Consider the following 14,486-nt stretch of genomic DNA (forward strand, 5'->3'; position numbering starts at 1 on the left):
GTTTCATTTATCTCTTGAAAAATTGTTACATGCGTTGTGAGATTAATTTTATACTAATAATAGTAAAATTTTATTAAAAAAAGATTGATTATACTTTTATAACTTCAATGTACAAGAATGTCTGTTAAATGAAAAATCAACACCACGGCAATAATTGCAAGATAATATGAAGAAAACAAAAGTTAGATGTCTAGGATTTGTGATGGGATGATATGATTAAGCTTCAGTAGATGTAGAGAGCTGTTCCAGTTTGTATTGGCATTGACAACCCCAACCACCAAATTGTTCACCCAACCTTATAAAACAAATGCTTTGGGAAACGTGAATCTCCCCTGCAACAACAGGGCGTAAGTAGATCACTCTGGTCCAGTATCAACAACCAAATATTCTGGTTCCACCTCCACATGACACACGCAATGTTTTCTGATATTACACAAAGTTTATTGCAGCTAAACCTCCTCCATTGAAGACAGTCAGACAAATATAACAGTTCTAATGCCCCACAACACCTTCCCACCCTCTTCCTTAAGGGAACACTTGAACCATTTCCAATTCACTTCCCCATTCTTTATAACAGACAAGATCTTGCAAACTTTTATTCCATCTGTTTCACATCTTTTCCATCCCCAAATTCATACCCCTTCTACCCCATATAGTATTATTTTATTTCATGATTTTGATTAAACGTTTATATAAAAGGGCATAGTCTTTTTAATTCATCTTTACCCTTTCTTCAAAGACAAAGGAAAACAATAGTAAAATATTTCAATTTCTCTTTTTTTTGGGTACATAATATATTTCAATAACTTTAACCCACCTTCATACAAACAAACAAAATAAATTAACGATAGATAAGAGCAGGGGAATGCAACAAAAACCGTTACACAAAACGGGTAATTGCAACTCGAACCCCAAAAGAGGAAAACAATAAATTTTAAGAGCAAAAAGAAAAAAATATGGATGATGATATAAGAAAGTAGTCAATCGGTGCTAGTCATTTTAAGCCGTCTGATTGGAGAATCAAGGACGCTAGGTGAAGATGAAGGAGATGACGAGGGTGATGGTGATGATGAAACTGAAGAAATGGACGGTGGCGATGATGACACGTCAGAGGTGTCATGCAGCTTCCTTTTGTTGTTGATCCCCACAACAGCACCGCCACTTTCTCTGTCTTGGCTCTCCCTCGTTGCCATGTAACCTTTCAAACGTTTAACGTCAGATAACTTCACTGGCTTCACTATGAAATCCTCTGCACCTTCCTCCAAGCATCTACATATTTTCAAAATTACCCAGTTGTTTCAATTTCCAAAATTTAAATAACATAATATTACAGTGATAATTTTTCAAGTTGTAAAAATATTTAATATGTGTTCATTAAATTCGCATTAAAATAATGATAATACCTGTCTATGCGCGGTAAAATGTTTTCAGAAGACATGATCACGACGGGGATTTCTCTAAAAGTGGACGATTCCTACATCAAATTAAAACTTTTAACAATTTTCACTTAACATTATTTTAAAAAAAAGGTTTATATGATTCGAATTTTAAACCTTGATTTTTTTAAGCAACTCATAACCGGTCATTTCCGGCATGCAATAGTCTGTGATGATTAGATCCACCTTCAAACCTGGCTAAGGAGAAAGAAAAATAAAACACAAAGCAGAATATTAAGGTCCAGTTTAAATGGAAAATAAAAATAAAAAAAATGGATCGAAAATCTCTCTGATACATACGACAAAAGCATCAGATTCAGAGGTTCTTCTCTGCTCGTCCAGACCCAGAAATTGCAGCGCTCTGATTCCACTATCCACAGCAGTGACTGCAAATTTCCCATCCAAACAAACCTTAAACCAAACGAAAAAAATGAAAAAAGAGCATCCCAAATTTGGTTTTGTTTTGTTAAAGCACACTAACCTTTACAAGCTGAGATTTTGAGCAAGCGCTCAATGACCTTTCGATCAACGAGGCTGTCATCAACGGCCAAGACATGAACCTCTTGGGAATCCTCCGGCGAGACATCAAGCGAAACAACAGCGTTGGAGTCCATCGAAGGAGAGAGAAGAAAGTGAAACGAAAAGAAAAGAGAAAGAAGAGGAAGGGGATTCCTTAACGTGGGTAGGGAAATCTTAAATACAATGTAATTACAGTGTAAATGTAATGTGACATGTTGTTATGTTGTTGCTCAATATCCATCTGTCACCGCTCTCTTTCTGAATAATAATAAAAGTCTCTTTTGGAAAATCAAATCTTAAAATCTTCTCTTTTTTTATTTATATTTTTGGAAGATGGCGCTGAGATTCTGATATCCACTTTGGTGTGTAATCTCAAAGACTTTTTCTGATCCCTACACTACGCTACTAAGTAAAGTATTAATGACACGTCTCCAGCACGATATTTCGCCGATGTGTCACGAGATTTTGGTCAATCATGGGAATTTGTGAACCATGTTGCACAGTCATTGGTCGAGAGAGCCAGCAGAGTTGACCGGAGTCAATGCTGAACGAAACCGCGCCGTCAAATCCCTCAACCGGTGGCATCACAAAAACTGCTTTTCACGGCGTCGTTTTTTCACTGTTCCTTGTTTGGTAATTCGTGAAAAGCGGGAACTAAGGTTATGTTTGGATAAAATGATTTTAAGAGAAAAAAATATATGGATAAAGTGATTTTGTGATTCAAAGGATCATTTTCTTATTTAGTAGATTTATTATTTAGTAAAAGGAAAAAAATTAGAGAGACGGGATTCATACAAAAATACACACCATTAATGTCATGAAAAGGGATGGAAAGAGACGTTGGATATTTTTTAAATTTTTTTAATATATATTTAAAGATAATTTTTTTTATTCATTCAAATAAATATTTTTTCGTTTTTATAATTTCATCTAATTTTAAAAGTTCACTCAAACAGAGCCCAATAAAGATACAAGGTGCGTGTGCATCTTTCTTTTATGTGGTGTTGTAAATAAAATAAAGAACACAATGACAGTAGAGAGTATCTATGCTAATCTCGTTGGAAGCGATATCATACACGTGCTGCCTCGTGTGTGTTATTTACTATTTACCTCTTTTGTTTTGATTTCTATGTCGATGTTGATGTGCCTTTTGTGGTAAAGGTTGGTGTTTATAATGTACAAGATATTCCCATGTTGGAAATTAGATAAGGAAGTGAAATTTCGAAGCGATTTGCGTTGTATTTTGTTCCTGCTTTTTGAATTTTAAGCTTAAGCTTATGCTTAGTGAGGTAATATTTAGAAGATATTCTTTATGGATTGGAGAATATTTGATAATTGATGAAGATTGGTCAAGACTTATAACAGTGCCAGCTCAAAATTACAAACAAAAATTATATTTTATCCGTCCCAATAATTCATTATATTTGAGTAATAATTCTAAATCATAACATGCAAAGATCAGCGACTTGTACGGTCGAAGGACATGGGAATGATTTTAATTTTCATAAAGTCAATAAAAAGTTTTTAAATTAAGATAATGCAAAACCCAACTTGTCTAAATTAACTTAATTAATCTCAACTTTAATCTGAATATCGGTTTGGACATGGAAAATCGTTTTGGCTTCAGGTTTACGCAGAGCCACGTTAACCGTTTTTAGGTTTCATGCTAATGGGAAGTATTTGGTAAAAATGTATTTTTAAATAAATAAAAATAGCATTTAATTTATATAATCATGTGTGAATTGTTAAAATTAATTTTTTTAAAATTATATGGACACTTAAAATTAATCTTAATTATTTAAATTTATTATTTTTTTAGACCTCGTGTATCCTCCTATTTGTCCCATCATTTATCTTTACTTTGAACAAATTATAGGTAATTATATTTTGTCTTAATTTTGGAATGATTTGATCAATCTATTTGCTCCATTATGTTTGCCTTTTGTTTTTGAAATGTTTTAGACATTAGTGTTTACTTTGAGTAGTCTTCAAAAATCACATTTGTTTTAATTTTGAACTAATTTATAATATTAAATATATTTGATTTATTTTAATGCTTCAAGTGTTATTTATTCAGATTTATACACGTTTGAGCAGCAACTACATTTGTCTCAATTTTAAGAAACTTCAATAAATTTCATTTGTTTTAGTTTTAAATCTTTTAAGCATCCTCGCCTTAACTTAAGTATTTTTGTATGCCTTATTTTGAACAACTTTAAGTAATTACATTTAACTCAATTTTAAACTAATTTAGAATATCATGTTTGTCCTGCTTTTGCAATATTTTAGAAAGTACTTACCCCAAATTAAACTACTTGAAGCATTAAGTTTTCTTAACTTTTAAATGTTTCAAGTATCTCGACCCTTATTTTGAATAAGTTTGAGCAAATCACGCTTATCTCAATTTTAAATTGATGTTAGTAATTAAATTTTTTTAATTAATTTAATTATAAATATATTAAATATTGAACTTAATTAAAATTACATATAACATTTAACTTACACATGTAGTGGTTAAAATTTATTTTTTTATTCGTACACAAAAAATATTCTCATATAGAAGTTTTTTGAGCTGGAGTTGAAAGCTTTAAGATCGAGGTTGTGGCAGATCAAATCAACGAGGGATATAAAATTTTTTATAGCGATATGTGAATTCTTGGAGTTGTTTTCCCAAGAATGATTTTATTTATAAACTAATATATCGTAATCAGATGAGAAGTGCTGCGAATCCCCCATTCCAACCTGCTATTGCAAATGGGACATTGAAGAAAAGTAGAATGTGTCACTGTGCTTCATTCATCAATCTTCATAGTCAATAACAAGGCGCAGTCCTCCTTTTTTTATTCACCGACTCAGTCAGTACTCAGACATAATTTGCATTAGGGTGATCATAAATAGTAGGAAAGTGTAAAGTACGAAAATTTATAAATTTGAAATTATCAAATGAAATTTTACATACTTAATTATAAAGAAAATAATAAGTTTTATTTCCTAATAAAATTAAGTTTGGATAATTTTGTGCAGTTTTTTTATTATAAGTTTCGTAGTAATTGATATTTTTGTTTGCATTGTGTGCCATTTATTTTATTTAAAAAAATGATAATACATGCAGTGTTATTAAAATATTAAAAAAATATATTGGAGTATATAATTATTTATATATCATTTATAAAATTTACTTTTATAATGTGAGAAAATCAAAGTTATTTATTTGATATAAGTTTAATTAGGAGAGTATATTAATAAGTTAAAATGATTAACTTTATTTTTTCTACAAAGTTTTCTTTAAAAGAAAAAGATGAAGGAAATTTTAATAGATTTTGTTATTTTATTATTTTCCTTTTTTGGATAAGAAGAAAAGAAATGGTTTTTTTTTTCAATCTATCATATACATTTGTGTATATTTTCATTCATTTTATAACTTTTAGCGAAATTAAATAAAAAATAAAATTACTTGTTCTTTTTTATTAAATAATACTCAAAGTGCTTTCGTTTAAGATCAATTTTTCTAGAAATATTTTAAAATATGTTAAAGTGTTGGGATAAAATTTTAATTAAGATATAAAAAACAAACTTCAAATTATTTTAAGATTTTATGATGAACATCATCTAGAAGTATTATTTTACATAATTTAAAATTTATTTTTGGTCTTAAACAAAGGAAAACTTTTTAGAGGAGTAATATTTTTTTTTAATTTCTGCTGCGTAGTGTTAAACGAAGCCGAAAAGTCTATTCCACACATGCACTACTTATTCATCACAAGTTCAGAAGTAGATGGTTTTTTTAATTAAAATAAATAAATCATATATGTAATTTGCATGAACTGTTGTAATGATAATAATAATAATAATTTAAGTTTTGCTCAAATCACGAAACATCAAATATAGTTGCACTCTAGCTTTAAAAATGAAAGCTTTATTTTAAAAAACAATTGATTCCAGGAATCCATATAAAAAACAATCACAGGATTTACTAATAAACTAACACCTAATAAGAAACCGACAATTAAATCGTAAGTTTGTTCATGTCATATGCTTATTAATCAAAAAGGTCAAAATACATTTCGAAAGAGATAAATTTTGAAAAAATCAGCCCTAATTTGAACTATTGGTGACTACAAATCTACAATGAAATCAGCCTTAGAAGTTCTTCCAACTTGACAATCTCAACAACCATCTAACTTTACATACCGAAATTATTAGATATTAGCTTATTGCACTAAAACAAGATCATCTCTCCATGCATGCTGACAATAGAAACAGATACAATTAGTTCAAGCTTAAGTGCTAAACTGTGTTTTCTTGGAATCACCAAAAAATCCAAGCTACTTGGTTAACCTTTCCAAACAAGATGCATATATAACGATCAAAACGAAATTTAAATTTAGGTCCTCTCTTATATTGGTCAAATTGAATCTCAGACCCCACAAAAATTTATGACCCCATTTTTCTATTTGGATCCATCTTTCCAACCATCCATAGTTATGGGTCAGTAACTACACACCGCACATTTGAATAGGTCAAATTCATATGCTTTTGACCTTTGGGAACTTAATTTTATGAGAAGGGGTTGTTGCTCAATGCTGAGTTCAGGGTTAATTGGCTAATAGGTATCATAGCTCATTTGCATATTATATTCGTTCATTACATGGAATGCATATTATGCCCGACCAACTGAACAAGCTATTTGGATTAGATCCGATCAATATAATTCGAAGTTCAAATATTCAATAGAATCGTGGACTCTTATTATATAATAACAAATAGTAGCTACCTTTTGTAAAGGGTTTAAAGGGAGAAAAAAATAACCCATCGAATAGTTGGTATTTTATTTGATTACTCAAGATTTGGCATCTCCTTTTTTCAATACTGAGTGTGATCTTGGGGTATCATTTTTATTTGCTTGTACTATAGCATTATCATAGGAACATTGGATCTCACTTTACCAAACAGGTAATCAAAGCATTTTCTTTGAACGTCAAGCAGAATAAGAAAACAAAGAAAGAAAGTTGGTAGCATCCTTCATCTTTTCAAACACTAAAGAGATACGGGACATTGAAGGTGGAATTCAAGGATATGCTATGATATTATAGGAATGCCAATGTTTAATTACTAGGATTATAAATACAAATGGGTCGCCTAAATGACCTTTTCGAAATGAAATGGTTAAGGTGTTATGTTCTGATGGCCAGGAAATTGTTGAAACAACGCAGGAATATTATATATATATTAGCTTTTTCTATTGAGGAAAGGGGTTAAGCCCTTTTTTAGTAAAAAAACAAAAAACTTCGAAATAAAAAAGTTTCAAGAAAATGCTTGAGCTTGATTCATTTTAAAAGTATTCACACAAAACATATCCGCACTCATTTATTAAGATATAAGGATAGAGAGAGAATATGAAGAAAAAAGTTAGAAAATTAAAGAGAGTTAAAACATTTAATAAATTGTTTATGTTCTCATTGATTCCTCATTTTTAAAAAGATTGAAAAAAGAATATTTTCCCTTTTCATATATACTTTGATACGCTTTACTACTTTTAGTGATAAAAAAAAAACACCAACGAAAAATGATACAAGATTAAATGAATATGATCATGTTGTTGCCTTCAAAGACACATTTTTTTTTTTATATTTAAGATGACAATACGGCAAAGATAGTACAAGATCACAGGCATTTTGAAAACTTGAGAAAGATCATCAATTTAGACAACTAATATATTTTTCATCTAGCTTGATTGTTTGATCATGTTGCTACATGAAATTGATTCTCGTTCCTAACATATTGTGCTTTATTTCAAGGGTTGGTGCAGGTGGATGAAGGAAATTTTTCTTAGAAGAAACCCAGCTCTAAGATAATAAAAGCTTCACAAATATCAAATTGGTGCTCTGTATCTTGGGAAGCATGGAGAATTTCCTATTTTGGAGATTTTTTTTTTTACAAATGATCTTTAATGTCTTTGTGAAATTAACAATATTAGAATGGAGAGTTGGTTGGTTGTTGCCCTTCATATGACTCCAGTTGTGCCAATAAGAGGTTCTACCTTAGTTTTGGAAAAGTAAGTAATAGGAAAAACTATTTAATAGGCCTTTGTGGTAGTTCATCAAATATTGAATAAAATATTTTATTAAAAAAAATAATGTCTAGATTATTATCTAGATTTCAAGAGCTGTTAAATAATATCTAGATTTCCTTATCACTTTGGAATGGGACCATGACAATACGTAATTTCTTTTGATTAACTCATTGTTTTGTTTAGGGATATTTGTTATTAAGTATTAATTAATTCATAAACATTTACTAAGCAGTAATGGACAATTCAAGAGTATATGTATGTATGTATCATTATTTAGAGGGAAACAAAGCTTTAGTCATCCTAAAAGTTAATATATTCAAATTAATATAAAAAGTAAATTTAAAAAATACTTAATTTGATGATATAAACAGTTGAGATTTGAATAATTTTTTGACAACAAAAATTTTAAATTAATGAATTTAGAAGTTTAAACGATTAAAATATAGAAAAAATAAATATAAAATATAAAAAATTTATTTTTTTAAAATGTAAAAGGATTATTTTTAATGATAAAATCATTTGTTCTAAAAGACAAAATATAATAAAAATTATCACTTTACCAAAAAAATAAATTTATTTAATTACGTAATGGATTTTTTTGGGTCAACTGATGTTTTCCTGCTTGACTAATAAAATTTTCTCATTACGTCAAAGAAATGGAAAAGAATGGGCCATACTGGGCCTGGCGAGGGAGGGTTGGGCCGGGCTACCGCTCAAAATATAATTGCGTGCGGTGGTCGGAAAGTGGAAAGCGATGGAGTGCGCGGCGAAGGGGAGCGGAACACGGTGCAGCGGCGCCGCCACAAGACCTTGCGCTCGTTGCGAAGCCGTTGCTTATTGCTCTCTCTCTCACCAGGTTCGTCACTGTATCAAACGATATTGCTCATGCTATTTGATGAATCGCAGTATTTTCCGCCACGCATCCACATAGCTTCGTTAACGTTGCTTCACGTTTTGTCCCTTAGATTGCGCACTGGAGTCGTCACAAACACGAGTGTGATAGATTACAACAACAGATGAAAAACATCGAAGTCCTCAACAATTTTCCTTTCACTTTCTCTCGCGAAGCCACAGTTCAGGTGTTCACTGATTTTCTTACTTCTTAATACTGCTTTTCCAAAAAATACAATTTTTTTTTGTTTATTTATTGGTTTGGTTGATTTTCATGTAATTTTAACAGGTTTGTGTAAAGCAGGAAACTAGGTGTTCATTTTTGAACCAGAGGGGCCTTCATCGAGTTGGAATGTGGATGCACGAATGCAATTGTGGGGCATCTGCTTCGTTCGATTCTTTAGGGTTTCCTCTTATTTCCTTCATGTTTTGAAACTTTTGTTAATCAAATTTATATTTTAAGTGCATTCAGATACACAGCTTATCAAGCGTTTATGCAAATAAGCTCTTTTTAAAATGTTAGTTTACGCCCTAAACTTACTATGAAACCTGTTGGGATAAGTTGAAAATAACAAGAAGCATATTGAAATAAGTTAGAAAGTGATGAGCTATTTCCATAAGCTGGTCATAAGCTCTTCTAAACATGCTCTTACAAGTGACGAGTTCCTATTTGAGTTGAACAATAATCCAGTAATTAAGCCACGGTGTACATCTAACGATTATTTTGCAGTTAAAAACCTCTACAGTTAGTTTATTATTTTAGAGCAAACTTGATGTTTAGAAATTTATTTTTGCAGGTTAAACAATGGTTGGGATCTGCCTAGAAATTTATGTCCATGTTGTGGTAACTCTATACTTCAAGCTTATTGTTCTTCAACTTCCGTTCATCTTTTCTTATTGGATTTAATTTAAAGTACAATGCAACAAATAAATGCTCAGGGCCTGACACTACCGTATCAGAGAAGTTGCATAATTGGAGAGACTATTATAAGTGGAGGTGCATCCCACTAGACTCACCTGTTGCTTTGCTTCTTCACTGGGTATGATCATGTAATTTTTTTTGCAAAATATCTCTAAAAAATTCAATATTTTTATTATCATTTCAACTGTGTTTATGAATGTTAAATATGTCATCTCATTTTGCTTGTATGCAACAGTGATGATATATGCAGTTGCCTCTTTTGGTTTATTTACAGTTTAAATACAGGGAGGGTTTCAGGCCTTCGATTTTTTTTTTTACTCAGACTATATAAAAATGAAATCTCTGCTTTCAAGTTATAAGTTCGAATTAGGGGCATAAATTGTTTTCCCATTTGTTATTATGATAGATTACTGCCACTAAATTTACTGCCTCTGACAGAAATTACAAGCATGATGTAACAGGTAGTTTTAGATTCCTTTTTTTCGAAAAAACTATATGATTGCTTCTATTTCAGCCACTTACAATATATCATGCTGCTCAGCTTGTTGGCTTGAATCCTGAAGTCCGTGATAAGTTGTACATACATTATCTTGGTAAGTCACCCACTTACAAGTTTTCTCTTAGCATTTTAATTTCTATGAAATATTTTTCATTATCTCTCTTTTATGTTAATTGTTATGAATGGGACTTGAAATATGTGATTAGTCTCTCAAAATACTTTAATCATTTTATACATATATGAAAGTATGTGAGGGCCTAGGGAGATTTATATTCAGTTTAACTTTCCAGAAAAACTACCGAAAGAACAAGATGCAACCATGGACTTTGTTATTGAATTGTAGTTTTTACATTGCTTTAGTTTGTTTTATTTCCAACGACTAACAAAGAAAAAGTACACAATTAGAAAAACTTGAGTAAGTTGACTGTGAGCGTTATTTTGAAACTTGGATTTGCTTTAACTTGAGATGATTCTACTTTTTCTGGATAAATACCGAGATGTACATGGTTTATTGAAACTTGAAAGTCAGAACTATCTTATCAAATAATAACTTCTTGTCTTATTCTATATTTTATAATGACTATAAATGCTGCTTCTCCTTCTTTTCGGACATTATGCATTTGTGATTTATATTTCCTCTAAAAATGTAAAAGCAGAAGTACTGATTCATTAATCAACTAACCTAAAACTCCTGCTTTGGTATGCCTTTTTTTCCCCCTTTGTTTTTGTTAAAGAATGAAATGAAGTTTTCAGGTTTCTCTATGTATTGTTATGAAACTTTTTTTCTCATCTTTATCAGTTTTTTCATTTTATTGATCATAAATAAAATTTTTACTTTTGAAAAGTGTAAATGCTTTCCATAAGGAGGCTTGCATATGTATTATAATAAAAAAAATTTGGATGATTTCCTGGCATATAACTTTGCTTTCATGAAATTTTATATGGAAGGACAGGACCTGAGAAAGAGCTGCTACAACTTGCGGTGTTTGGAGAATTACTGGCACTCTTTCCTGGTGTGCATGTTCATCTAGAACTTGTTGGACCTGCAATTCCTCCTCATAGGTCTTGATGCATTGATCATAAGTCATTGATTTTTCTGTCATTTGATACTTGTCATTACTTGGTCTAAAAATATATGTCCTTCCTGCCTCCCAGTAAACAGGGATGGTGAGAAGATCCACATTTCTAAGCATCCTTGTTGCAATGAACTTGAGTGTGAATGCAAACTAGCAAGTGAAAATACATCCTTAGAAACACAAACTGGTATCACTTCAGCGTTAACATTGCAGCTTTGGAAAGGATTCTATCATGACCGATATGAAGATATTGTTAAGGTATCACATTGCAAATGTCACTTGTTCCTATGATGTTGCTTTCATTTGACATAATCTTGCTTGAATTAATTGTCTGTATTATCCTCCAAAATCAACAGTTTATCTTTAATAATGTTCCACTTACAGAATTCCTTCCCTCACCTAGTGATTGCTCCAAATAGTGGCATTGCTGCCTACTCCAGTTGGCTACCAAGTATTGTACGTCTCTCACCTTGTTCTTATCCTCTGTTTAGATGTTAGTTTTAGTTTGGCTTAATTGCTCTTTTAGTTTCCTTGCTTATTGGAATGTTCGATTTTAGTCTCCCAATTTTGAATTGCACAATTTTTGTCCTCTCTTTTTCTTCACTAAATAAATTTCATCCATCTATTAAATTGTCATCTAATTTTTAACAGTTGATTGTGACAATCCTTCTCCTCCCTTCTCTCAGCCGGAGTTCCACCATGTGAATGTCGGTGGCCCCTTCACCTACACACACAACTGGGTCATTATTAAATCTTCCTCGACCAGCAACTTCAACTTCTTTCTTCACTTCCCCTCTCTCCTCTAACCCCACCGCTTCTTTTCAACACTCATTTGCAACAGTGACAAAACATCGCATGTTTCTCAAAGTTTGGAGCTTTTGTCCACGTATCTCTTGAATTAAAGGTGCAGCAAGTCATAAGAAAGTGCTCAAACTTAAGATTGGATTTTGTGTGACTTAAATCCCTCTGTGAACGGTGTTATTAGAAGGTTGAGTCATTGGAAGGAAGTGGCAGGGATAGGGTTCACTAATAGCATCAACAGGAGGTCTTGCGGGTGTTGGTTGTCACTAGTTGAGCTTCCTTCATGTGGTGGAGTGGCTTGGGAGAGAGGAGGAGGAGGAGGATTGTCACCGTTAACCGTTATAAATTGAATAACAACTAAATGAATAGATGAAAGTCGCTTAATTAAGGGAAAAAAAAAAAGACTAAAACACAAAATTGAAAATTAGAGGATTAAGATTGAATAACCCTTTAAGTAGGGGGACCAAAAGAGCAATTGAGCTTTTCAGTCGATACAGATTTTACAATAAAAAAGAATTAATACTCATTTAGAGTATGATTTGTTCATTTTTTTATCAAAATTTCAGGAGTTAATCGAAAAGATTGATGTTCCAGTTATTTTGACTGATTATTGTGAGGAAGCTTGTCATCTTGCCGCAAGTTGCATTAAGACTGTATCTCGGCGTCCTCTTAGATTGCCTGTAAGCTTCTCATTCGTTATTTGCTGTCTTGTCTTGAAAAATAATTTCATTGATCATGACCTAATATTTGAATGATCCGTTGCACCGCGATGTAGGTCCAGTTAAATCCTTTCAGGCAACCTATGGCTGTGGAAGAAAGCGTGCTGTTGCTTCCATGCTACTCGAACTGCTTTCTTTTTGGGATGTAGAGAGTAATGATCTAAATATCTTAAACCACTATATATTGGCCGGAGAGCTGTGTTAGCTCGTGTTAGCTCTTGACAGCCAACAAAATTTGTCTAAACCCATAGATATCTCACTCATGACGGATTTGTTAGAAACGTAGCTAATTGTATGAAAATCAAATTATTGCTTTATCCTATACGAATGAAAGATGCGCTGGATTCGAGCTTTGCAAATATGTTCACTGAACCAATAGAGCTCCCTAGTGTTGGGTCATTTGCAGCACGATTTATAGCAGCTACAATCATCCTGAACATTTCACGTTTCATAATACTAATTATTATGCCTCGGATATGGTAGTTAATTGATTGATAGGATACTGCTTCCAGGTCTATCACAAGGTCTTTGCTGGATGGCAAATTTGATTTCAACTATCAAACCATCCTCCTTCTGCGGCTTCCTCCCTAAATACCAGACAACGGTGCTCTCAGCCAAAAGATGAAATACCTGCTGTATATTTTATATTATACCATCGTCATCAGTATTATTATTTGCTATCTATGAACAGATCATGTAATCTTCACTATTTAACTTATGAGAAATGCTAGTGATATATTTTTTAAAACAATACATTTAAAGGACACAATAATAAAAATAATTTTTTAATAAAAAAATAAACATTTAAGGTTATTAATGCACTAGGTTTTTTGATATTTTGAAAATTTTAAAAAATTATTATATATACAAATTTTATTGTGTTTTTGAACATATTAAAAAAAATCATTTTTGAGATATTTTGTTATTATTATAGGTTAAATTATTATTGTTTACCCAGCGAATTGTGGTTTTATTAATAGAAACACACAAAACATTGATATAAAAACATTATTTCAATGCAAACAATAAATACATAATAAAAAATTAAATACACGTGCTTAATACTAAACATAAAGTCTTTCAATAGGAGTTAATACAATACTTCCAAATCGCTGCTAAATATTTTTGGAATAACGGAATATAATGTGATGCAATCATGAAGCTAGTATGTAGAAATAAACTGAACTGAAATGTTTTTCTTTTCTTTTATGTTTTACGAGATGGAAGAAAGTTAATTCTTGAATTCTCAATTGAAACATATAGTGATTATTAAGTACTAATTACTTGAGCAAGTTAAAGTATCTTTGGCATTTTGAACTCAGGTTGCACAACTAGATAAAAAAAGAAAAGGAATGAAACACAGGAAAATGAGACGTTAAACAATGAAGTCATTTCACTTCGTTTGCATATCTGAAACCCCCTAACATTAAAAAAAAAAATCGAAAAAAAAGAAAATAAATTGGTTCCTTCATTTTATAAAACTCTTCATAATCTTCCCTTCTTCAAGCAATGCTGGATATCTGAAGATTTTAACCCTAGCAATAAAGTGG

The 14,486-nt window shown here is 31.4% G+C and overlaps 2 protein-coding genes across 5 annotated transcripts; one reads left to right on the top strand and one right to left on the bottom strand.

The window, feature by feature from the left end:
• Positions 1-980: 980 nt before the first annotated feature.
• On the bottom strand, positions 981-2,050 carry LOC113868884 (two-component response regulator ARR5). Its single transcript, XM_027504855.1, has 5 exons — positions 1,918-2,050; positions 1,737-1,822; positions 1,554-1,634; positions 1,404-1,474; positions 981-1,269 (listed from the first exon to the last, which is right to left on the bottom strand). Exons 1-5 carry the CDS (start codon positions 2,048-2,050, stop codon positions 981-983), a joined length of 660 nt encoding a protein of 219 aa, XP_027360656.1.
• Positions 2,051-8,710: 6,660 nt separating this feature from the next.
• LOC113869288 (zinc finger MYND domain-containing protein 15) lies at positions 8,711-14,350 on the top strand. Of its 4 annotated transcripts, none has more exons than XM_027505539.1 (11): positions 8,711-8,884; positions 8,994-9,107; positions 9,209-9,324; positions 9,717-9,763; positions 9,859-9,959; positions 10,356-10,434; positions 11,294-11,402; positions 11,503-11,674; positions 11,801-11,872; positions 12,784-12,897; positions 12,993-14,350. In XM_027505539.1, the coding sequence occupies exons 1-11, from the start codon at positions 8,783-8,785 to the stop codon at positions 13,083-13,085; spliced, it is 1,119 nt and encodes a 372-aa protein (XP_027361340.1). In that variant the 5' UTR covers positions 8,711-8,782; the 3' UTR covers positions 13,086-14,350. The 4 variants fall into 4 exon arrangements, 3 of the variants coding, with proteins under 3 accessions (XP_027361340.1, XP_027361341.1, XP_027361342.1); XM_027505540.1 differs by having other exon boundaries at positions 9,717-9,760; XM_027505541.1 differs by having other exon boundaries at positions 9,224-9,324.
• The last annotated feature ends 136 nt before the right edge of the window (positions 14,351-14,486 follow it).

Source organism: Abrus precatorius, unplaced genomic scaffold, assembly GCF_003935025.1.
Source record: "Abrus precatorius isolate BTA unplaced genomic scaffold, Abrus_2018 Scaffold6, whole genome shotgun sequence".
In the NCBI taxonomy this organism is placed as follows: Eukaryota; Viridiplantae; Streptophyta; class Magnoliopsida; order Fabales; family Fabaceae; genus Abrus; species Abrus precatorius.

Bases quoted from the DNA above. Each gene is read 5' to 3' on its own strand.
- LOC113868884 (XM_027504855.1), bottom strand. From the start codon at position 2,050: ATGGACTCCAACGCTGTTGTTTCGCTTGATGTCTCGCCGGAGGATTCC. The intron at 1,635-1,736 runs GTATGTATCAGA...CTTTCTCCTTAG, and splicing joins CTGAATCTGATGCTTTTGTC to CCAGGTTTGAAGGTGGATCT. The intron at 1,270-1,403 runs GTATTATCATTA...GAAAATATGTAG, and splicing joins ATTTTACCGCGCATAGACAG to ATGCTTGGAGGAAGGTGCAG.
- LOC113869288 (XM_027505539.1), top strand. From the start codon at position 8,783: ATGGAGTGCGCGGCGAAGGGGAGCGGAACACGGTGCAGCGGCGCCGCC. The intron at 11,675-11,800 runs GTATCACATTGC...TTCCACTTACAG, and splicing joins GATATGAAGATATTGTTAAG to AATTCCTTCCCTCACCTAGT. The intron at 12,898-12,992 runs GTAAGCTTCTCA...ACCGCGATGTAG, and splicing joins GGCGTCCTCTTAGATTGCCT to GTCCAGTTAAATCCTTTCAG.